General features: G+C 32.9%; 3 protein-coding genes across 3 annotated transcripts in view; 2 read left to right on the top strand and 1 right to left on the bottom strand.

Annotated features, from left to right (window-relative positions):
- LOC106670689 (cartilage oligomeric matrix protein) overlaps positions 1–17,665 on the top strand; it is a 59,521-nt gene extending 41,856 nt beyond the window's left edge. The window contains exons 14-23 of the mRNA XM_014401214.2: positions 10,256–10,363; positions 10,680–10,848; positions 10,927–11,104; positions 11,238–11,413; positions 13,092–13,197; positions 13,258–13,379; positions 15,261–15,348; positions 15,669–15,852; positions 16,247–16,484; positions 16,549–17,665. Of these exons, the coding sequence (XP_014256700.1) occupies positions 10,256–10,363; positions 10,680–10,848; positions 10,927–11,104; positions 11,238–11,413; positions 13,092–13,197; positions 13,258–13,379; positions 15,261–15,348; positions 15,669–15,852; positions 16,247–16,484; positions 16,549–16,646 (1,467 nt within the window). The 3' untranslated portion in view covers positions 16,647–17,665. The remainder of the gene's footprint in view (positions 1–10,255; positions 10,364–10,679; positions 10,849–10,926; positions 11,105–11,237; positions 11,414–13,091; positions 13,198–13,257; positions 13,380–15,260; positions 15,349–15,668; positions 15,853–16,246; positions 16,485–16,548) is intronic.
- Positions 1,852–3,914, top strand: LOC106670690 (single-stranded DNA-binding protein 3). The gene has a single exon (XM_014401215.2). The coding sequence runs from the start codon at positions 2,154–2,156 to the stop codon at positions 3,471–3,473; it is 1,320 nt and encodes a 439-aa protein (XP_014256701.1). The 5' UTR covers positions 1,852–2,153; the 3' UTR covers positions 3,474–3,914.
- Positions 17,167–24,051, bottom strand: LOC106670691 (cyclin-dependent kinases regulatory subunit-like). The gene is made up of 3 exons (XM_014401216.2): positions 23,878–24,051; positions 19,777–19,904; positions 17,167–18,908 (listed from the first exon to the last, which is right to left on the bottom strand). The coding sequence occupies exons 1-3, from the start codon at positions 23,940–23,942 to the stop codon at positions 18,850–18,852; spliced, it is 252 nt and encodes an 83-aa protein (XP_014256702.1). The 5' UTR covers positions 23,943–24,051; the 3' UTR covers positions 17,167–18,849.
- Positions 24,052–25,932: the final 1,881 nt, after the last annotated feature.

Genomic DNA, 25,932 nt, shown 5'->3' with positions numbered 1-25,932 from the left:
ACCACTCAAGTTTGAAATGAAGATTATGCTATTTTAATGAATTGGAATCTGTCACACAAATAACTATGAATTCATTTAAACAAGGAACCAGTTATACCATAAGCCATCAGTTTAGATTTTAGAAGTTAAAAGTTTATGATGTGCCTTGTAAAAAGTTTACTGTAGTCAGTGTAAATCACATCAAGGTTTCCTTTTTCAAAGTTGTCGAGGATCTAATTTTGAAATGTGAGAAGGTTAGTGGTTGTGGATTGAACTTTCAAGAAACCATGTTACTCAGATATAATTATGTTGATGATTGATAGAGTTAAAACACCAAATTTGGTGATTGGTCTGTAGGTTTTTTGCCAGATTTGAATATTGGTACAATTCACTAAGACTTCAGAGAGCGAGAAGTTGAAAAGGTAAGTTAAAAGTTGGACTAAGATAGTAGAAAGCTGTCGGCCTGGACCTTTATTTATGACAAATAAATTAAATTTCTTTCAGGTGTGAAATAGCAAATACTCTGTGTGTGTGTTGAGTGAGTGAGTGAGTGTGTGTGTAGGTAGTCCTGTCATAAATGAAGTGTGAAATGGAGTCAGCAATGCTTTGTCTATTGTCTGCAGTGTTCATGTCATATTGCGTCTGGGAATCCTTGTATCTTTCTAGATTTATTTACAAAATTCCAAAAATTTTAATATTATGTGGTACTCGCCATAGAACATCTGCCAGCAATGTTCATGTTTTTTGTTACTTTGAAAGACACATTTATGTAACTTTTTCTTCGCTCTTTCTTTGTCAACCACATAATTTTGTAGGTGTATTTTGATAATTTTAAGTTTCCCAGTGACTAAATTGAATCGAACCCCATCCTTGTACAGAGTTATAATTGCGGTGAAGGAGGTCAGAATGAGAGAGAGAAAGAGAATGAGTGAGTGAATGAAAGAGAGAGAGAGGGGGAGGGAGAGGGAGAGAGAGAGAGGGAGAGAGAGTTAGTTAGTGGGGGTGTGAGTGAAAGAGAATGAGCAAGTGAGTGAGAAAATAAGTAAATGGGATAGAGAGAGTGAGAGAGTTAGTGAGTGAAAGGAAGTGGGTGTGTGAATGAGATAAAAAGATAGTAAATGAGTGTGTGAGAATGAATGAAAGAGAGAGAGAGAGAGAGAGAGAGAGAGAGAGAGAGAGAGAGAGAGAGAGAGAGAGAGAGTGAGAGAGAAAGGGAGTGGGCTTGTGAGTAAGATAGAAAGATAGTAAATGAGTGTGGGAGAGAGAAACAGTTTTACAAAAGTTCAAGACCATCTGAGACATATTGAATTTTCGAGAATTTCTTTTATTCACTGAATCCCTCACCTCCCTTCACTACTAAAAAATGAAATTTTAGATCAGTGTTAAGTGTTTGTAATAAGTATAATATATCTACTAGTTAAAAATGAGAGAAAAAGAGGAAAAAGCAACGAAAAAATGTGGTCAGCAGATGCATCTGAAGTCTTTGTATAGATTCATTTGATTTCGTGGTCCGATTGATCAAATAACATCTTTCAATTAATCTTTATGTAAGGTATTGGTTGAGTTAAAAAAGTCTTTGTGTAGAGTTACAACTGAAAAAAGAACGCTGCTACAACCTGGTTGAGGATGTTTTTTTAATTTATTACACTCGGCTAAGTATTTTTCACCGAGTTTTGGAAAATTTCCGTTCTTCCGGGACGGAGTGTCTTACATTTAAGTTCTGCTGAATGGGTATGTTAAAACGTACAATACGAATGCACCTAAGTGATTGATATAGAGTCCATTCGCGTTTGGATGGAATTTCGTTTAAATTATGTGTTGATATCGGATGGGTATTCGGATGACGGGGACTGAGCGTCGATCGGGCCGCGGGGCAATTTCGTCGGAGAGTGAGAGCCGTGTGGAAGGGAGTCGGTGGCAACACTGAGTTCGTACCTGTTTGTCCGTATTGACTTGTTAGTTTAGTTGTATGTACTCCTTGGATCTCGTATTGGTGGTTCGTTCCCAACCACGGCCGACGGCATTTAAGACGTATAGTTATGCGTTTACTCATTAATATAATATCGATATAAATCTCGGTCTCGTCCGTTGGGTTTTCGATTTAGTTCAAATGTGAAGCTGTTGGTGATCGTGGATAAAAAATAGTAACTAGAATATTTGGCTAAATAGGTAGGATGTACGCGAAAGGTAAAGGTTCGTCGGTGCCGTCAAACGCACAGGCGAGGGAGAAGCTGGCCCTTTACGTCTACGAGTATCTCCTTCATGTGGGAGCGCAGAAAGCGGCTCAGACGTTCCTCTCCGAAATCAGGTGGGAGAAAAATATAACTTTAGGCGAACCTCCGGGGTTTCTGCATTCGTGGTGGTGCGTCTTTTGGGACTTGTACTGTGCCGCGCCGGAACGGAGAGACAGTTGCGAGCATTCGAGTGAGGCGAAGGCGTTCCACGATTACGGTTTCGTCAATTCGGGCTATGGGGTGAACGGTATAGCGCACAATCCGGGCCCGGCCCCGATCCCGTTGGGCCAGATGCCTCCGAGCGACGGTATCCCGGGAGGTCCCATGCCTCCGGGCTTCTTCCCCAATTCGACGATGCGTCCTTCGCCGCCGACGCATCCTTCTTCGCAGCCCTCGCCCCATCCGCAGCCTCCTCCTCCGCACAGCGAGATGATGGCCACACAGCCGTTCATGGGGCCGAGGTACCCGGCCGGACCCAGGCCCGGAGTGAGGATGCCCCAGCTGGGATCGGAGTACAACGGCCCCCCGGGCCAGCCGATGATGCCCAACAGCATGGATCCGAGCAGGCAAGGACCACCCGGCATGAGCACGATGAACCCGAGGATGAATCCTCCGAGGGGACCCGGCATGGGGCCCATGGGTCCCGGCTCGTATGGACCCGGCTTGAGGGGTCCGCCTCCGAATTCGAACATGGGTCCGGGACCGGGCCCAGGAGCCCCCGGCATGCATCCGATGTCGATGAGTGGCCCTGGCGGACGGCCTCAATGGCAACCCAACACTTCCACGCCGATGAACTATTCTTCTTCCTCTCCGGGTAATTACGGAGGACCGCCCGGATCCTCCGGTCCGCCCGGGCCGGGCACCCCTATAATGCAGAGCCCTCAGGATTCGTCCAATTCAGGCGGTGAAGGTATGTACACGATGATGAAAAACGTACCTGGAGGCAACATGCCCGGCGATTTCTCGATGGGAGGAGGAGGCGAGGGCGGACCGATGGGTCCTATGGGGCCCAATACGATGGGTCCTGTCATGAGCGGAGACGGACTGGACGGGATGAAGAATTCTCCTGCTGGGGGACCAGGAACACCGAGGGAAGATAGCGGATCCGGAATGGGTGACTACAATCTGACAGCTTTTGGCGGCCCACCGGAGAACGATCAGACCGAGTCGGCTGCTATCATGAAAATCAAGGAAAGTATGCAGGAAGAAGCAAAGAGGTTTGAAAAAGATTCCGATCATCCAGATTACTTTATGCAATAAATTTGTTGTTTATATTCGACTAATGTTAAAATTTGCATAAGTATGTATGAAGAAATTATAGTCGTATATATATTATATATATTATTTAATATAATATATATATTATAAATATATAAATATGGAATGGTTTATTTGAATTTGCATCCAATTTGAAATAACTTAATTCACTATAGTATATGCCACAGTATTTCATATCGTTTAATGTTTCCTTTAACTTAGAATACTTTGATTCTTTAATGTTAAATTTTCAACAAACCCTCAATTTATAACTATTTTCTGATGAGTTATATTTAGTTAAAGGAAAACCGATCAATCCATACCACCCGGATGTGCAATAATAAGATTATATTAGATACTTTATAACTAGATATTTATTATTTTTATTTTTTAATCCAGAATATATAAAACTGCAAAATTGTATATTGTATAATATCAGTAATTTTGAAATGATTTGTAGTATTGTGTTGTATTTATTTAATTTTTTTCTTTTTTTAGAGGGTATCTATTAAATCAGCGGCTGAACTTCAGGGGTGGTAAGGGGTTATGACAAACGAATACAAATAAATAAATAAAATTGGCTATTTAAACTTCTAAAAAAAGTTTCACGGTGACAATTTTGTAAATTATTATTGCAAAAGACATGTGCGTAACATTTTTAGTTGTTCAATATGTAAATGACTTTTTTTTTTCATTATTGCTATTCAAATACAAAAAAAAAAATCATGGATGCGATTTTACTAGATTAAGTATGGAATCTTTTGATATCTCCCTTGAATAGGTTTCCACTGTGATAACCATCCATCACCCAGAAGAATAGAAAAGTTCATTTGTGTGTCGCATTTTTTAAAGTTTAGCTTTTAATTCATGTGTGTACTTAAGATTCTTGATATTGTATCGATAAAAAAAATATATATATATATATATATATTTAGCCCTTAACATTGCTTAAAGACTTTTTTTAAAAATAATAATATAAATATTTGCTATTAGTGTGAAAAGTGATATAAACTACTTAATTTCAAATGAGAAATGATTGATACTTTTTACTTTAAGACTTGTTATACTAACTTGAAATCTATTTATTTTTATTTATCATATAGGACTCCACAACCTCCCAATTTGGCCATTGAATTAGGGATACCCTTTGCATTGTAACATTTACTGTAATGTTATGTTATTTGATGGTGTCGGTTGATTAATGAACTGTATATAAATTGAAAGAATATTGCAGTTTATGCAGTTCAGACATTTATTTAGAATTTTTTTTTTTTTCGTAAATATATTATTGTCTTCTCTGCCTTGGTTTTACAAACTTGTATGACTTTTTTTCTCAACAGTACGCATTTTTATATTCGTCATAATGAAAAGTACTCGATAGGTTGAAGCTTGTGATTTTATTGTTCCTTTCGATGACTGAAGAAAAAAGAATTCTGTAGTGATTTTACTAGGCAATATTGAAAATGAAATTGACTTCATTGAATGGCCTTTTTTTCAATCTCATCTAAAAAAAAATTCGTAATTAATTGTTTCAATGTGTACTGGTTTTGGGTTGTGAATTTTTGTGATATGTATGTGGAAAAAATAAATTCCTTTATACATATATGAATGTGTGCTTGTGTATTTGAAAAAAAAAATTAAGCCCTTTTAATTTATAATTTAATGTGTGGAAAATAATGTTTTAACAGAATATAAATAGTTTGTTTAAAATAGTACTCGTTTTATGATTGCCCTATTATTATCAATATAGTAAAATAATTAAAATTATATCATGCTACTTTGCATTTTTTTGTTATATATATTTATATTATTTAGTTAATGTCGCTGCAACTTATTTATTTTGGACCAATTTTCGCCAATAAGATCTAAGGTCATTTAACAAACCAGGCTCATAAACATTTTAAGGCTAGCTTTAATCATTCATGGATAAAATTTTGCCACAGTTAGCCATAAGTTAGATTTTAAATGATTTCTTAATCATTTATTTCTTTATTGGATGACAGTACTTATACAACGATTTTTACCTTTTATTTTTTAAATTATCTTTTTACAAACCTGCATTTTGTCTTCAAATTAATAAAAATAACTACTGTTTATTTTCCCTAAATTTTTCAATAGTACAACATCCACAGGCGTTTTTCTATATGACCTAAATATGTGATAATGACTTTTTATTAGAAATGGAAGCTTTTATTTTTTGATAGTAAAACAATTGTGATAAACTATATCTTGATTCAAATTGGACTGTACAAGCTATGATTAAAAGTGAAAAAATAAATTGAAATCTTTCTTTTATTATTATTTTTTATTAAGCTACAAAAGATAATTTTAAGATATTATGTGGCATATGCTTAGAACTGAATGTTGGAAAATAGTTTTAAAAATTGTTAGTCTAATGACCGACAAATTATTTACCACATCTTGAAGGCTTTTAGAAAATTAATTAGGATAACGTATATGTAGTGTTATAAAAATAGTAATGTTTTATATTAAACTTTGTGTCCAGTGCATAACGGATCACCTTTGAATTATTGGTTGTTAGGCTGTAAGTAATAAAAATAATGCTGCAAATTAATTTAATTACATATACTAAGTACTTAATGCGTAATCATAATGAAATGTTAGATTTTCCCTTTTGTGCACATATTTTGCTGTTTTAGTGTAGTATTATCCACTGAACTTAATATTTTATTGTAGTTCACGTAAATGACTCATGTAAATGACTAGCTGTTTGTAATGATAGTTAATATTAAGAAGCTACTTTCAAATGTGTAATTGTTAAAATAATTATTTTATATTACTTTTACAATGTGTGGTTTAATGATCAACAAAAATTGTCCTTAAAAAATTGCTGTAATTCAACATATTTTTGATAGTTTGAAAAATTAAATGTATTTTACTACGAAGTATATTTATTTAGGGGTATGATTATTTACAAAAATCATTAGCATTTGAAATTGCATAATAGTATGCATATGTCAAACTTTTTTATTCATGCTTAAAAAGCACAGTACATTTCATGTTAATGTAGATAAGGTATCTATTTGTCTGTAGTATTATGAACATGTAAATTTGCTGTTTAATTCAAATATTTCTATGTAATATTGTCAATTGCATGTTTGTATAAAATTAAATGGTTCATATACAATGGGTATTTGTACAGTAATATTTTGTTCTCGGTTTAATTCCACCTTAAACTCTCATTATTTTACACGCAAACACGACTTGAAAAGAGCACAATACCAAGCATAAACGAATGTGAAGCTTGTGCCTTTCAATTTTGAACTTAACCCGCTGGTGGTCGCTTGACTAACTTATTGGTCGTGAGAAATTCTCTCACAGCTACATAGCTGTTATAGCTTACGTTTTCTCCCCCTCACATTTCTTGATTGACAAAATTGGGCTCTCCGTATGACGCCTGATGATCTTAAGAGTTTTGATGGAAAATTAGCCTTCCTCATTTACACACATATATATTGTCGCCTAAACTAAGTTTGGCAGATCTCAGAGTACTTGGTATTCTATACAGACCCACCCACACACACTCTATCACTCAACTGATTACGCTAATAAATACATTTGTCCAGGAAGTTGAAATAACCTTGTTTGGTGGGTCTGTGGGGCATTGTATATTCTGTCACAACCTATCACGCAAATAAATACACTCATTCTGGACAATAAAATAACTAACCTTGTCCGTGGGGTACTCTATTACCCATTCACTCAAATATTCGTGCTAATAAATACATTCATTCTATACGGGTAAAACCACTTGTGAAAAGCCATCAGATGCAACCATATGCATTTATCCACTTACCGGTACCAATCGCTGCTATCCCTGCTGAATTAGTATGAAACTATTATAAATCAATAAATATGTACATTGGATTTCACTTAATTCTGTTATTTTATCTTAGTGGTTAATTATTACTTGATAAGCTCAACTTTTTCGTTTGTGTTGCTGAAATAAATTATCTATTGCTGACACCTATATTCAGTAATGAAATCAAGGACTGGCGATTTTAAAAACTGAATAAATCATCAGTTTTGATTGACTACCAGTTTCTTTGTCAATTTTTCTATCATGACAAAGATACTATTACATATTTTAAGAGAAAAAAAACCCTATGAGGTGGATAACTTTTTTTATTTGTTGTAGCTATAGAAGAAGCTTGCATACCAATCTGTAAATAGTCCTACATGATATTTTTGATTTCCTTTCCTCTTGAAAAATAATAAATTGAAGCGATTTACCATATATTTTTCCTCAGTGCATCAACAATTTTTGTACTATGTTTGAAAAAGCAAGTTACTCACGCATTTTTAAAAAATGAAATTAATGACACTTGCAAACCAGGGTGCTATAATTCTTGTTTTAGGAAAAAGTAGTTCTAAAAAGATACCGATTACTAAACAGTTTAAAAAAAGAGAAAAAATCTCAAAGTGACCACTCCCTGGTTGGTTTATAAAAAGAGAGAAAATCCCAACAACCTTTGAGAACAAACATCACACTATGGACTATAAAAAAGCATGATTGTGACTGCTGAATCCTATTTCCTTAAACTTTTAGATTTAGCCTACTTTTTAGACTGATAATCTTGTTATACTTAAGTGTGAGAGATATGGTTATAAATTTCCGCAGAAAAAATGAACAGTGGATACTTATCAGAACGCTTGTAATTATCATTATAAAAGTATTTGTTAAAAAATTATTATAATAAAAAAACTACAAAACAACCCAAGAGCAAAAAATGTGCCATCATTGAAGATAGCTTTGATATTAAATTCCAGATATGTAAATTGTTTTTCTTTTTAAATAGATAATTAATCAGATGTTTGAAATAATTGCACTGCTTGACTGTTAATTGTCTCTTTGTTTCTCCTTTTCTATGTAAAAGTCCATTTAAGTTTATTTCTTTTCCTGAGATTTCTGGATTTAATTTTCAAAAGAATGTCTTATTCGATAGTTTTCTTCACCCATTAAAGCTAAGAAGACAGTTTGTAATCCAACTAAAATGTCACCCACCAGTAATTAGTGTGACAATTGTTCGTACAGATTCGTACGGTTTGTTTATTTGTACAATGGTTGGTTTCACAATAAACGTATATAGTGCTCTCTCAGTAATTTGAACTAATCGCAATGGGAAGGGGGTATTTGGATTATGGAGGGTGTTAAAAAAATACTTATTTACACAAAAAAAAGCAATTTCAACACAACTCTTTATTATTATTGCATACACAAAACATTAAACCTATTAGAATACACATACTGTCACTTTTTCTTTAAAATTTTCTTTTTTTTATTAAAAATTTTCTTCATTGCTTCTTCCTCTTTTTCTCTTATTTTTAAGCAGTAGGTATACTATACTTATAACTCAAGAATAATTAGACTGATCTAATAATTCATTTTTTAGCAGTGGAGGAATTCACTGAACAAAAGAAATTCTCGAAAATTCATATAATCTAAACTGGTCTTGGTCTTTCGTATGACTCTCCCTCCCATTCACTTATTCATTCACTCACACAAATTCTTTCTCTCTCTTTTTTTCTCTCTACTCACTCATTCACTTTCTCACTAATACTCTCTCTTTTTTTTTTCTCTCACTCACTTTCTATTCACTCACTTATTCTCTTTCTATGTACTCATTCACTTCTCTCACTAATACTCTCTCTCTTTTTCTCTACTTACTCATTTATTTCTCTCACTAATACTCTCTCTCTCTCTTTTTTCTCTCACTAATACTCTCTCTCTCTCTCTCTTTTTCTCTCACTCACTTTCTATTCACTCACTTATTCTCTTTCTACTCACTCATTCACTTCTCTCACTAATACCATCTCCCTCTCTCCCTCTCTTTTTTTCTCTGCTCACTCATTCACTTCTCTCACAAATACTCTCTCTTTTTTTCTCTTACTCACTTCTATTCACTCACTTATTCTCTTTTTACTCACTCATTCACTTCTCTCACTAATAATGTCTCTCTTTTTTCTCTACTCACTCATTCACTTCTCTCACTAATACTCTCTCTTTTTTTCTCTCACTCACTTATTCTCTTTCTACTCATTCATTCACTTCTCTCACTAATACTCTTTCTCTCTCTCTCTCTCTCTCTCTCTCTCTCTCTCTCTCTCTCTCTCTCTCTCTCTCTCTCTCTCTCTCTCTCTTTCTCTACTCACTTATTCACCTCTCTCACTAATACTCTCTCTCTCTCTTTCTCTCTCACTCACTTACTATCCGTCTCTCTCTCTCTCTCTCCCTCATGCTCACTCACTTCTCTCACTAACTCTCTCTCTCTCCCCTCCCTCCTCCCAATTAATTTTTAATTTGTTTCCTTCAAAATTCTTCTTCTTGAATTTTTCTCCAGTCCAGATTACTATAAGGTTCAGAGTACTGAAGTTTGCATTAGGGCGAGCACTGTATGTTAAATATATTGAGCCAGTGATTAAGTGACACTAATTACTGCATACGTTAATTATATTTAAAACATTTACATTATATTCAATCTACCTGAAATCTAACACAGTCAAGCCCCATTAATTTTTCAAAACAGCAATTTTTGGGGAAGCCAAACTTGGCATGTGATGTCTTTGTCATGATGTTTGCAATTAAAGATGTGTCTTTTTTAGTTGCAAGCAAAAAACAAATGTAATAAAAATGATTTATAATTGGTTAAATTGCAAGCAAACAAAATTGTAACATGTCTGTGCGTGTTGTCATCTTTAAATTTGTAAAACTTTTGAATCTGATACGTGGTTTGGATTTTTCTAAAGAAGTTTTTATTTGTAAGGATAACTGCCCACATATTCCAAACTCAGGACAAGAAGACGCAGACGGTGACCAAATGGGCGATGTTTGCGATGATGATGCGGATAACGATGGAATATCAAATGAACCCGTAAGTTTCCAGTACACACTTCACATTTATGTACAGTAAAATATTTTTACATAATATATATTTATTGCTAGTCTTGAAACAAAATTTTCTTATAAGATTCTCTCCTTTAAAAATTAAAAATAAATAAAAAATAAAAATCTGAATCTAATGATTTTTGATAATCATAAATTAAATATATTATAATCAAGACTAGCAGATTAAGAAGGATTTAAAAGCTTTAAAACAGATAATGGCAACTTCAGAGTGAAAGTGTGCATAATATGCTTAAGCACGTTATACTGATGAAATAGACAAAAATTATAGATGATATTTTTAGGATAATTGTCCTCTTGTTCCGAATCCTGATCAATTGGACACTGACCAAGACGGTGCAGACAAAAGCGGGAATGAATGTGATAACTGTCCCACTGTCCCAAATGTCAACCAAGAAGATGTTGACAAAGATGGCATCGGAGATGCTTGCGATCCGGACATGGACAATGACGGTGAAAATATAAACCATTCTCTTTCTTAATATGTATTTAAAAATGTATATTTGTTTGAAATTGTATTGTCATTTAAAGGTATCCTGAATAACCAGGACAACTGTCCACGCATATCAAACCCAGATCAGAGAGACCAAGATTCTGACGGTTTGGGCGACGTCTGCGACAACTGCCCTCGGATTCCGAATACCAATCAGGAAGATTCAGATTTCGATAATATTGGAAATGTATGTGACAATGACATCGATAGAGACAGGTAAATCAAAAGTAGAAGTAAACAAATCCATAGTCAATTTAAAATTTAGTCCTTTTACTTCCAATTTATATTAACTAAAATAAATATAACAATGTATATAAAAAATGTACAAAATTACCCTTTGTATTTGCAGAGATGGTATTCAGGATTCTTCTGATAATTGTCCAAAAATATCAAACAGCGACCAACTTGATAAAGACGGTGATGGACGTGGAGATGAGTGTGATCACGATGCCGATGGTGATGGCGTTTCCAATAACAATGATAACTGTCGACTAGTTTACAATCCAGACCAAGAGGATCTTAATGGTACAGTTAGGAAATCACTATTTTAAACATTATTTATGCTGACAAATTGTGAATTTTTAAGTGACCTTTTACGTTTTGACATTTCTAGTTTTTTGCAGTAATTTTTTACATGTCATAAAATATCAGACAGAAAAGATGATTTATTTAGTTTATTTTTTAATTGTAATTAGTAAACTATTGTAAGATATAAGTAAATTAATTCCTGTTGTTCAGGGCTTAATGACTATCTGTTGGGTGTCATGGACAAGAGGTCAAAACCACTTTACAATATTTCTTCCAAATGATTAACAATTAATATTCCAAGGGCTATGCTGTGATTTGAACCAAGAACCGCTAGCTTGGCAAACACCTCAAGAATCCCCCTCCCCAGGGGTTGGTAGTCTGGGGGTCAGACCTCAGTCTTATCGTCCAGTCACCGAGGTTGGGCTGTCAACAGCTAGGTCATTTCAGCCCCAAAAACAATCAGTTACTAAATCATAATCCATTTTCTCTCTCACCCTTAAACTTAGTCTTCTCACTCTTTCTTGTATAGCGTTCACTCAGGGTGGTGTACTTGATATTTCATCAACACCCTCTTGCACATATTATATCAACCCTCTGACACTATTCACTCTCACATTCACACTAATAAATACATTCAGTCTCAATTTGTACAACAAAACACAAGACAGAGTGCCTGTAAAATTCTATATACCATAAAACAGTCGCTTCCTCTAAAAATTGGAACGGGGGACCCAGCTGCTGTGCTCAAGTACAAATCTATATATTGAGCCAAGGAATGACACCCTTCAATTAAGCGGGGCACATCGAGCAACCTTTTTCTATATGCTGGACACATGCTTGAGCTTTGGCCCAAAAGGGTTCATGAGTCTACCTCACTTGGCCTATTCTTTATTTTTAATCACACCTCTCCTAAGAGTCAGATCCTCCAAGGGCCGTGTATCAACAGTGCTCTGATACAGGAAAGCATATCTGCTGATCCGGCTCATCGCCACTACCAAAGCGTTTGAACATACCAACGCTCTTTAACAAAATAGAAATAAAAAAATCGCTAAAATCGGCCACTGTCGTCTCCTAAATTGCAATTATACTATTTTAGATTAATTATTCAGAAATCGTTCAAATTATTCAGAAATTTTTCAATCGATGTTTATTTGTAATAACATCCTGAAATAGTGTGGTGATTAGTGACCGTTAATCGATAACTATTCAGAAATCGTGAGATGCGGTCTGGTGTGACGTAGGTGTAAGAAAAACATTTTCCTTATCGTGCCAACGTTTCGAGCTTGATTGAGATCATCTTCAGGGCTCAATTTGTTTTCAGTGCAAGGCATTCTCAACACGGCACACAAGAATGGCACAATTACACAGAAGACAAACACTTTGAGCCCTGAAGATGATCTCAATAAAGATCGAAACGTTGGCACGATAAAGAAAATGTTTTTCTGAAACCTACATCACACCAGACCGCATCTCACGATTTCTGAATAATTATCGATTAACGGTCACTAATCACCACACTATTTTAGGATGTTATTACAAATAAACATCGATTGAAAAATTGTTTCTATAGACTTGGTTAATCCAATTCACTTTTATAAATTTAATTTTCTGAAAATCAATGACAATACGGATAAGTTTGTTTAAATGCTCACCTGTCAAATTGGCTGTTGTGCAGGCAATGGTGTCGGAGATGAATGTGAAGATGATTTTGACGGTGATGGTGTCATAAACCATATGGACAATTGCCCAAATAATTCAAAAATATTTCAAACCGACTTTAGGTAAGATTATAATATAACTAAATGAGCCTATTTGTATTATAATTATTGTTTTTGTTACAGAACATTTCAAACAGTAGCACTGGACCCAGAGGGAGAAACTCAAATCGATCCTCATTGGATTATCTACGATGAAGGAGCGGAAATCGTTCAGACAATGAACAGCGATCCGGGATTGGCTTTAGGTGAAATATTTGATTTTAAAGATAACGTGTACTATATATGAGCAGTTTTTTTAATTATCTCTTTTTTTTTTTTAATCGTACAGAGCAGTTTAGAAAAACATGAGGCCTATGTGGTAATGGACTCATCGTATCTAATCATTTCCTTTTTCTCATTGGTTTGGTGACCAAAAATAGGTAGTCTAGGATGATGAAAGACACTAAAGCTGCAAAATCCTTTAAAAGATCAAAACTGTTTATTAAACTTAAAAATAAAAAATAAAAAATGGTGTCTCAGGGACAGTCAGTGGTTTAAGTGGTAGAGAATCGGGTATTAATCAGGATGTCATGAGTTCAAGACCCACTTTTGATACTAATTTTTACCTTAGCCTCACTTTACATAAATATAATTAATTAATTAAAAATATACTCTGGTAGATGACCAAAAACTAATTAACTTTCAAAATTATATCATCTTATTCGACCACTTATATATTTACTGTTTCAATGGAACTAACTTAATGAACAACTATATGGATAATTTAAAAAAAAAAAATGAGATACCAGGAAGCAGGGGTTTAGTATTCCCCAAGCAGTGCAGTGTTTTGGCTTATTGTACTTTTCTTAGTTTTTCTGTTCAATTCAAATGATGCAATCCTTGTTTTAAGAAATAGTCATTGCTGCATTTTTTCTCTCATCTTCTTGATACCATAGGTTATGTCTTCATTGTACCGTTGCTTCTCATTCACAGAATGTGCGCTTTCTTCTTCCTTATTGCTTAACCCATTCAGGACCATCAGTGTTCTTCTTTCTCCAAGTGATGTACTGTGGGTGATATCGCTTTCTACTCTCTTCACTTTTAGACTGAAGTTCAGAGAAGCAGTGCGCTGGTTAAATTATTTTTTAAGGCTAGTGGGAGTGGGAAATTTAGAAAACGCTGTTGTGCAGGTGTTTTCTCAGATGCCAGTGACAGTGACCACAGTAGTCTTATCACTACTCTGAGTTTTACCCAGTCTAACTAATGACGTGTTTGCCAGTTTTTCATGAATTTATTATGCCTGAGACCTTGGGAGTACACCAACTTTTGTTTTTTATTTGCCCATTCTTAGATGGAGGCGTCTGTTTGTTGTTATCACCATTGTAGGTTTTGGGTCTAGTTGGTTTTGCACTTGCTTTGAAAATTTGTTGATTTTTTAATCTAACATTAAATAATTAGTTACACAATAAATGAAATTATCAAGTTCTGAAGGAAAACTTAAACATCTCTAGAATAAATAGATGATTTTTTGAGGATGTACTTTTTTGCATATTTTGAAAATAAGCGATACCAGAAACTCAAAATTTCATCAATTCATTCTGAGATATTGCAATTTTCCTTTAGACTTGATAATTTCAATTTATATGTAACTGGTTAAAAAAATGTATGTTGATTTTTTAACATAACTAAATAACAAACAGTTATGCAATAAATTGAAATAATCGAGTTTTGAAGAACATCTCCAGAACGAATCAAGTAAGTTTTGAGGATGAATTTTAAGTCCTTTCCATTGTAAAAATCATACCAGAAACTCAAAAAATCATCTATCTATTCTGGAGATGAAATTTTTCTTCAATACTCGATCATTTCAATTTATCACACGATTGGTAAAAAAAGTTGAAATTTCAAATTTAATTGATTTTTTTTTTAATCTAAGCTTAAATAAAACAATCAGTTACACAATAAATTGAAATAATCAAGAAGCAATGAATTTTTCATTCATATGTTTTGATGGGGGGGGTTCATATTCTTTTTTTAAAAAAATTGTCTATTTGTCCTGCAAATATTGAAGTTTTCCATTAGAATTCGATAATTTAATATAGGTGTAATATAAAATAGTGTTAATCCTTAAACATTTATTTTTAAAGGTTACGACGCATTTAGTGGTGTCGATTTTGAGGGAACCATCTTTGTTGATACCAATGTCGACGATGATTACATAGGATTTATTTTCAGGTGAATAAAATTTACTTACCTTTTCTTTACTCTATCGCTATATTTAATAGTAAAACTTAGTGTATTTAATTAAATTTGAAATAAAAATTTAAATAACCTAACCCCCCATCATCCCCAATATATCATTGATTTTGTTCCCATTATTATTTAAGCTATTTCAAGTCTATAAGGGTAAAAAAATGAATTCAAGGATGGAAAATCTTTGTAATTTTAACATAGCTGTTAATTAAAATTAAGATTGCGAGATCAAAAAAATATAATTGATAAATTGTTTTAAAAAAAAAGGAATTTTGAAAGTGAAAAATATTCTGCTATTTCAGTTACCAAAATAGTCATAAGTTTTACACCGTGATGTGGAAGAAAAAGGGCCAAACATACTGGCAGGCCACGCCGTTCAGAGCTGTTGCAGAACCAGGGATACAGTTGAAACTTGTCAATTCGATTAGTGGACCTGGACGAATGCTAAGAAACTCATTATGGCAAACTGGCAACACTCAGGATCAGGTAAAAATCTTTCATTTCAGTGATTTTTTATTAATTTTTATATGTAATTTATAAATAGTTTATTATAAATTTGTAACAGTTGATAAGTTTTTGTATTAAAATATATACAGGTGTAAAATAACATGCAAGGTAAATGTGATTTTCAACTTTTGCCAAGTGTCTGAAAACTCATTTTAAGTATTTGTTTCTATAATTCTGTACATATATTTTTAAAAAAAATTATATTATAAATTACAGATTTGATATAAATAAATTAAAAATTTCATACGTATTTGGGGGAGGGAGTTGTGGTCTCCTGAATATGTAAATTTAAAAACAACAAACAAAAGTACATTTCGAAGATTTTTAAAGTTTAAAATTTGTTGTCCACACCTCATACAACTTTTATTGTTAGGTTAAGCTTTTGTGGAAAGACCCAAGGAACGTCGGCTGGAAGGAAAACACAGCGTACAGATGGCTATTAATCCACCGTCCAAAAATTTCGTTAATCCGGCTGATAATTTACGAAGGGAAGAGGATCGTCGCCGATTCTGGCAATATTTTCGATTCCACGTTGAAAGGGGGAAGGCTTGGAGTGTTGTCCTTCTCACAAGAAAAAGTAATCTGGGCTGACTTAGTTTACAGGTGTAACGGTGAGTATCAAATGTTTTGTCGATTTCAGATTACCGCACGTTAACAAAATTGACCATATTTCAGAAAACATCCCTCAAGAGATTTACGACGAACTGTCTCCACGACTTAAACAGGAAATCAATGTAGATAGTGGAAGTTTATGGTTTCAACACGCCAAATAATCATAAAGACGGATGTAGATTGGTTATTTCTATTTTCTAATAATAATAATAAATGTAGTTTTTTTAATATTATTATTTTTTAAATTCTAATTTATATTGTAATTTTTAGTTCTTTTGAGTGCAAAAGTAAATAGCCCTTAAACCCTAGATGGTCTTGTAACCAATTCACTTGTAAATATACATATAGGGATTTAGTAAATATTATATGTGCTTTATAAATTTAAAATTAAATATATTGTGATTTCTTTTAACAAAAACAAACAACTCGTTACACTATACTGACCAGAAATGTAAGTTTAACTTTACCAAATTATATTTATAATAGCATTGTGCAATTTAAGTTTGTAATATTATTTTTATTTGCAATAATAATAATAAAATAATAAATCTTGAAGAGATGATTGAAATTAACCTTTTTAATTGGTCATTTATTATTAAATAGTTAAGTTTTCAAGAAATAAATCAGGAATAAGCCATGACGAAGCAGAGTATACTTTAAATGTACTTTTGTTAGATCAGATTTTTTTTTTTTTTTTTTTGAACTGAGAAATATTCAGAAAACCACAAATCTCCCATTATCTTTTAACATGAGAAGGGAAAAAAGTGAATCAGAGTAACATGGTTAACACGTTCTAGATCAGATTCGAATTAAGTAGAAAAATAAATTTTTTTGAATTTGTTTATTATACTTTTACAACTTATCGACTGCAGAGTAGCAATAAAAATGAATAAACCTTCAAAAGAAGCTGGAATATAATAAAATCCGCGTAACTTCAGTTTAATTAAAAATATATATTTATAAAAATGGTATGATTTCAATACAACATAGGAATGTTTAAAACAAATATATAGAAAATACAAATTGATCACAAAGAAACAAAATTTCAAAATATTCCAGCCACAAGTTTATGTGACACATAAAGTCATATAATATATTTTGCTAAATCTACTTCAATTAGGACTTAATCAGTGGCAATCACATCATACTAACTTGAGACAACTGTCACCTATACAAAAACGAGAAAACTAGCGAAATGTAACAATAACAACGAGCATTAAAACTATATAGTACATATTCTTAAAATACAAATATCTTTTCTACACAAAATAGTCATCACAATTTTAATATTTATATGATTGTTTTATTTCCATATAAATGTAATCATTTCTTTTTTTACTACTCAAATTAAACCTTTTATTTGATTGGAAACAGCAGTCTAAAAAAGAAAAGCATTGTTTATTTTCGGGTTTCAAAGCGCAAGTAGAGAATAGTTTTAAACATTTATACATGTACAAAATAACTATTTTCTGAACACGGAGAAAACACATTCATACAATCATTACTCATTGCACCCTGATTAAGTTTTATAATATTTAATGTAATTGTAGACAAATTAATACAGAATTAATCAAAATTTGTGCTAAGGTACCTAAATAAACTCTCCCTCTCTCTCGCTCTTTTTTTTCCTCCAAATATTAATTAGTAATTACATAAAATATTGCTGAACAAACAAAATAAAAAAAAAATTTTATAACAGGTTTGTTTGTTCAAGCAATGCGCCGACAAAAGTGGTACAACTAAAAAATTAGGTAATCCGTTTTAAAATTTTGTTCAATACATATTACGCCAATGAACCTATTGTTTAAAATAATTTAGCTTTAAAATTAAATATATCCACCATTCACAGAACAGCAAAAAAAGCACTATGAACTATCGACGTTCTTTGTAATTATAAAACACTACCAATAAAAAGAAAATAAACCAATACGAGTCTTATTATATTTTTAGTTATTTAACATTGTTAGTGGTATTCAAAAAAAAAAACAGAATATTAATACAGGTTACAAATAAGCTGATTCTTTATTAGCCTCGATGACAAAAAACCAATATAAACTCTTCATCGATGAGAGATTTTGGGCCACTACACTATTTCAAATATTATACGAGTTAATGTTGATTATTTATTTCCCAAAACTTAAATCTGATAAAATATAAATAAAATCTGAGAAGAAAATAATTGCTATTGTTTTTTATTCTGTGAACATTTAACACACAATTAATATTATGTTCTGATAAGAGTCTGTAGTTAAACTGTAGAAGTGATTCATAAATAACATTTTATAACATCTAAATAATCGAAATTAACTCTTTAAAAAGTATCTGGAATAGGTTCAGGCTTAATTTGATATGGGTAAAAACGCGTTATTCCTTGTTTGGTGGTGGAGTCGTGATGGGTCGCTTGAACAGCAGGATCCATGGCTCTGTAAAGATAAAATAGTCGATGATGGGGGGAGAAGAAGAAGAAAAAAAAATTGGTGACCTTGTTCGGTTCTGATAAATCTCTTATTGCCAGAAAAAGTTGTAATAAAGTATTGTGGAAATAAGGCAAAAGTGCCTTATACAGTAGAACTCCAATTATCTGGATTAATTGAGACCGACCAGGTCTGGTTAATCAAATATCTGGAATAATTGGATTTCTTAAAAAAAGAGGATATTTTTTGATGCAAAATTACTAAGAAATATCACATACTATGAATATTGTTAAGTAAAGAATGCAGACTGATTTACAATTACAGTTCACAAAAAAATTAAAATTAAAATTAAAAAATAAATAAATAAAATAAAAAAAGTAAAAATAATTATATAATGGATTTATAGAAGTCCGTCAGATTTTGGATAATTGGAATTCTACTGTACTCATTTAATACGAAAGACATTACTGCTTTAACACTTCAAATGTTATAAAAACAAGATAAAAACGCAAAACTCAATGGACAATTAAAAGTTTTGTACATTTTGTTTGTCAATATTGTAGATTACTCAATTTCAAAAATGTTTTTAGTTATCTAAAAATTGGACCATTACAAAAACTGATATTGTAACAACCTGACAAGTCACACGTAAGTAAGGTTTGGATGGGAAAAAAAAACTTAAATTTTTAACGGCTCAACATGAAATGTAATGTATGTCACAATAAAGTTAAAAAAAAAAAATAAATAAATAAATAGAGAGCTTTTCTACACAATTTCATATAACTCATGTAACACAGTGCTATACACCAAGAAAAATTGTATGTCACACACAAAACCAAATAAAAAGTACATAATATTTCTAAAAAAAATTCTTTACCAGGCGTGTGAATCATGTAATGAATCCAACCAGGGCTTTGTTGCACACCAATGCTTCTCCATTCAGTTTCTGTCATTAATCTTGCTGTTGGAAGCAATTTCACCATGTCCTTAGGTAATACAACGTGCCTGAAAAATCGATACATCAGTAATAATTACTTATAATAAAACATTAAATTTGATAGTCTTCTTGAAAACCCGCTAGTTTTTCAGGAAAAAGGGAACCAGTTAAGGGTTAGTATATAAAGAGGCTAGAACACGGAGAAAACAAGGAATTATCCTATCTATTATTGTATATATTTATTTTTTTATGAAGCAGAGGTTGACAATAGCAGAGGTCATATGAACCCTTGGGGTGCCGGTGGTTTTGAAAAAAAGTCCATTTGTAAGTATGTTGGGTTCAAATGCACGGCTGCTGGATTCAAAACCAGGACCTTAGAGTGATGAGCACCATGACAATGCCTAAACCATTGCGGCCACTGACGTTCCCCACCCATCCATTATAGAAATACGCTTGTGTATTTTTGGAAATACAAAAAAAGTAGATGTAGATAATTTAAAATTAGACAATGCAAATATTTTGTGATAATGTAAAGAATTAACTGGAAATATTTCATAAATTATTAATTTTAATTATAGAATTAAGGCACGACTTTCAACATCAATTCACTCATTGATCTAAAAATTATGGACAGATAGAAAACGTGAAGTTGTATGCAATTTTCACCAAAATCATTCAGGTACCAAGAATAACCATTTTAGCCAGTACAAAACATTACCCATGGTAGAATTTTGCAAACCCAAATCAAAGAAACTATCAACAAGAAAACCAGACACTGATGAGTATTCCACAACTTATTTGCTGTCCCAGCCACACAATTCAAGAAATTCCTTATCAAATAATTATGAATGAGGAACAATATTTATGAAGTCATGCTGAACTGTTATTGGATCTGTCTTCATTTGCAGGTTTGTTGAACTACTCATTGTACATGAGGTTTGTTGAATTTTGACATTGTACCATCTTCAGGAAAGAACAGTTTACCATGTGAGGTAAAGGCAAAAATTGTATGGAAGCCCTGGCAGAAGTCAATGACACCAATGACCTGACCCAGATATTCGGGACGTAGAAATAATGAGAAAGTGGACATGTTGGCCAATATGAAGTCTCTAAGCCCCAAAGAACCCTTTGTGGCCAATATCTTGCCAAAAAAAAAATGGATCCTTAAATGAGTCCAAAACCTGGCAGAACAACACCCAAGCATGAGGCATGCGAAGAGATTCATAGAAGAGCCATCTGCAAGACTTACAAAGGAATTACTAAGGTAACCGTAACAGAGGTGTGAGGTTTGGAGTTGCAAAAACTCCAAAGGACCTCAGTTCATGAATGGCTACATTGAAAAAGGGGCTGTCCTGATAACTTGCAAGAACCATGCCAAAGAATGGCTCATGGAAACGGGACCTACTATCCACCCGTGGGAAGGGACAAACCTCAGGGTAGGTAAGAACAGAGAAATTATAAAAACACTAGAGCGACCATGTAGATACCGGTCCTAACCTTCTGGACACTACGGACACTGCCATTATTCTTGGGCTGACAAAATCCCAAAATGCAAGTATTAATACTGGGCAATGGAGAGTCATCTGCCAGAGAGTAGAAAGCAAAGGTCTAACTCTTTATGGTAGACATAGCTGATGCATCCTGCAATGAAAACCGTAAGGGTCATCAAAAATGATCAATGAAGGAGATTAAAAAGACAAAACAAGAAACATTGAGGAAATATCATAAAGAAGTTGAAAACACCACTGAAACAAGTAGGCTCCACAAAATCCTTGCCAAAGACCCTATAAACCCCATCTCTAAAAAACCAGATGTAAAAAACATGTACAAACCGGAAAGGAAACATAAGAAATGCTAAGAAGTAATCACTTTGCAGATTCAATAGATATTACTAACCTGTACATAAGGAACAATACTGACCCCGCCAAAGGCCACGAAGCCAGCAGAGAAGAGTAGTAAATTGTCAAAACAATAATCACCTATAAAAAATTGAATGGGCCATTGATAACTTCAGCCCATTCATATCTCCAGGAACTGACGGGATATACCCAGTACTCTTACAAAAGGGAAAAGTTACCCTAATCCCTGTACTTGTAAAATTTACAAAAGCTGTCTGGCTATGGGATTCATCCCAAGCACATGAAGAATTGTAAAATCAGTCTTTATTCCAATGTCCCCTTGTCAAACCACAACACGCAAAATTATTTCTTGCAAAATGTAAACCAAGTCATTGGAAATCGGGCCAACACGTCATGTCTGATTGATAAAGTGTGAGAATTGCGAAGTTTACACGGATTTTCAGGCAGATCAAAAGTCTGTGGCGCATTCAGATCAACTTTTGCAATGATACAATGTGCAGTTTAACATACAGTTTGCTCAGTTACTGGCACCTGGTCTTTAATCTTTTAGCATTTGCGAAAGTCTTGAAAATTTCTTCTAGTTGTTAGGAACAGAAGAGTAGCAATTAGTCTCACATGAAGTGATATTGCTTCTCTTAAGACAGTGTCCTTTTTTTCTATAAGGGGAGCAACTTTATTCAATATCATATGAAATGCATATTCCTAGTTAATTTTAAAAATCATAAATTCCCAAACACTTGGTAAAATGCTTCTTTGCAGAACCCAATCTTTGCACTATCCCACACGGCGTTTTTTCCTTTTGCCTCCTACTTTTACCAAGTAACTGTGGCACTTCTTTTTCTGTCATCTGAAGTACCGGTGGAACTGAGGCAAAAATTAATGCAGCCTAACACCCTCAGTTCAGTTAATTGTACAGATGTTCACACAGTTATTTAAGACAGATAACTGTGCAGATAAAAAGAATATGTGTACCCCACTTAAGATATTCCAGGTTAATTCCTACTCTGGGGAGTGGAGATATTACATCGCGATTACCCCAGAAATCAACTAAATCAATGATGACTTAAACTATTGAACTGAGCATCAAGTCGCACATTTCAACAGCAGATCCACTCGGGAGTCCGAACCATGAACATCAGTAAAACTAGTGTTCTGAATGTACTAGTTTGTAAGTTTTGTATTAAATAAAACATTTAATATACAGAATTAAATTTCGCGAAGGCCGGATGATATATTGAAATGTAATTTATAACATACGTTTGTCAGTCTAAATTTATTTACACCTATGCAAAATGTCCGACAAAATCAGTGCGCTTAGAATAAAATTGGAAAAATTGGCCTTTCAGCAAAATTAAGAATGACTCATTGAAATATTTTCATTCCAATTCAAATTAGAAACATGAAAAAATAAAAATTTTGTTTATTGTACAATTGATTATACTAGATAAGATCTATTTATCTTAACGTTTTATAAACTAATTTTGAACATTTCCTATGGGAAAAAATGCCTTAACAAAAGGGCAAAAATCTGGGTGTTTTATTAATTTTCAGAAAAAGATTTTTTTTTTATTGCGGAGTACTTGATAAAATTTATGTCTTACAATAAAATGTAGTTTTCAAAGAAAAGAGCACTAATTTGGTGTTTTGTTTTTTGTCCAATATGGAGGAAAGTTTATTTTCATGCCCGTTTTTGGTTTGAGATTAGGGAAGAAATTTAAATTTTTTTTTATCAAATTATCCACTTATAGGATTATATGAAAAAAAAGTTGGATAAGTCTTCGAGGGCGAGGGACATGAAAATTCCAGCAATCTTTCATATCTCAAACCTAACGGTCCACGGTTTCCGAAACCAGGGAAAAATTGAGTCCGTCTGATAATAATTTTAAACAAATTTTCAAGATCTCGAAGATATTCTGTAAAAGATATTCAGATATATGATAAATTCTAATGTCCAAGGAGGAGAAAAAAAAATGCCTACGAAGGAAAAGTCCTATTAAACCGGGGGGAAATTTTCCGCGGAGAAAATCTCAAAATAAACCGACCGTTTCGGTAAATACGAAAAAAAAGAAAACCGAATTTGACGAATGGAACGGAATTGCTCTTTTGTCACGTGGTTTAGGGGCAAAATCTGAACCCGAGACGGGTTTTCGTTTTAACGTGTGAAGATATATTGAAACGGTACCTGTATTCGTACTTGTCGTCGAAGTACTTTTCGGAATAGTAGATCTGGGATGTTCTGTGAGACATTTCTGCTGGGACGAATCGCAAAAAAGTCGGACTCGGGAGCCTCCTCGACACAATGGACACGGTTTACGCCGTTGACCAAACTGAATGTCTCCAGGCGGGAAAAGCCGAGCGGTAATAAACGGATAACAGTCGCCCAGTCGGACGTTGGCGTCATCGACTGATTCAGAGAGCATTGGGTGCTCTTTGACGTCATACTTGCCCCTTACACTTAACGGCTTTTTTTTTAAAAGGCTGCCCACCCAATTTCCACCTCGTCTTTGACAAAATTTGCAAATTCAATATTTAAAAATAATATATTATCAAATACATATATAATNTTTAATGTTCACATTTTTCAACTTTCACATAAAAACCTATTGAAATAACTTAAACCAATATGTTCATGGTTGAAAATAAAAATAAAAACACCAAGTGAAAAAAAAGGTTTTCAAATACATATATATATACTATGTACTAAAAGAACTTTTAGCAAAAATATGATGTTATACCCAATCTTGGCTTTAATTGTTTATATCGAATACCAGGAGTATTCATTTAAAAAAAATTCAAATTAAATATTCAAATTTTTCAACTGACACGTGAAAAGCAATTAAAACATTTTAAAGCAATACGATCGCAGTTGAAAATAAAACTAAAACGACCATAGGGAAAAAAATATTTTAAAAACATATATATATATACTATTTACTAAAAGAACTTTTAGCAAAAATATTATATTATTGCCCAATCCTGGCATTAATTCTTCATATTGAATCCTAGGAGTATTCATAAAAAAATTTGCAAATTTAATATTCAAAATTTTCAACTGACACGTGCAAAGCTATTGAAATGACCTAAACCAATACAATCGCGGTTGAAAATGAAAATAAAACGACCGAATGCAAGAAACTATTCTTATTATTTAAATATACATGTATTGTTTTTTTGCTTAACTTTTAAATTATTATTATACTATATTTTTGTTTTGCAAATTAAGTCCTTTCTTCATACATTCATTCATCAAACAACACATTTTACATATTTAAAAGTTAAAAATGAATACAATTAACCATTTTTATGGGCTATAAAAAAAAATTACACAATTAAGTAATGAACCACTAGTACTATTCATCGTAATTTTTTATACATTAATAATAGATATATTTGAACAAACAAAATATTTCATTTTTTAAAAAGAACAAGATAACACTTATACAGGAATACACTTGTCTCCTGCCAGTTGACCTACATATTAATGCTATAATTGTAACACATAAATTATAAATTTGTTGTAAAATGTATCTTTAGTGTATCTAGAATATATCTGTATATAAAAAATAAACCAACTTCTCCCATTCACAATCTCACTGCATTAAGGAAATATCAAATAACCTTTATTAAACCAAAATAATCTAATATTAATTAAAGTAGGATAATTTTTAAAAATGAAATAAGTGTACGACAGAATGTGTACTGCAAAGAAAACAACTGATCTCTCTCCTCTAGTTGAAGTTTTGAATTTAACTATTCTATTAACCTCTTGAACAAAAAATATTTCTTTTTAAATATCATTTATTTTTAACATCTAATTTATTCTTTTCTCATGAGCAGGGCATCCCAAACTTATTAGGCAGTGGACCTGTAATTGATAGACAGCCACCTCATCATGGTCAGTTCTGTGTGGAGAATGCTATGTGACATAAGGGAAGCCTTCATCATTGAAAATCATACAATATTTTTATTCATTTCTTTATTCCCTGCACTAGACATGCTGATAGCCATTGAGGCCATCTGAGGAATATTCTTCATAATGTCAATTTTATTTAGACAATATGCATTTACCAAGTTGACAACAATTTTTTTAAACATGGATAATATTGAAAATGGAAATCATAATATTTTTTCATTAATTTCTTTATTTCATGCGCTAGAGATACTTATAGTCATTGAGGCCATTTCATAATGTGAGTTTTATTTAGATGATATGCATTTACCAAGTTGACAATTATTT

The sequence above is a fragment of the Cimex lectularius genome, unplaced genomic scaffold (assembly GCF_000648675.2).
Source record: "Cimex lectularius strain Harlan isolate CLEC.00 unplaced genomic scaffold, Clec_2.1 scaffold107, whole genome shotgun sequence".
Taxonomy (NCBI): domain Eukaryota; kingdom Metazoa; phylum Arthropoda; class Insecta; order Hemiptera; family Cimicidae; genus Cimex; species Cimex lectularius.
Note: the sequence above shows the minus strand (reverse complement) of the source record. Positions and strands in the feature narration are given on the sequence as shown.

Excerpts from the sequence above, each read along its gene's own strand:
- LOC106670690 (XM_014401215.2), top strand. The coding sequence starts at position 2,154 with ATGTACGCGAAAGGTAAAGGTTCGTCGGTGCCGTCAAACGCACAGGCG.
- LOC106670691 (XM_014401216.2), bottom strand. The coding sequence starts at position 23,942 with ATGTCTCACAGAACATCCCAGATCTACTATTCCGAAAAGTACTTCGAC. Across the intron at positions 19,905-23,877 it reads GACGACAAGTACGAATACAG|GCACGTTGTATTACCTAAGG; the intron begins GTACCGTTTCAA and ends TCGATTTTTCAG. Across the intron at positions 18,909-19,776 it reads TTACATGATTCACACGCCTG|AGCCATGGATCCTGCTGTTC; the intron begins GTAAAGAATTTT and ends TTATCTTTACAG.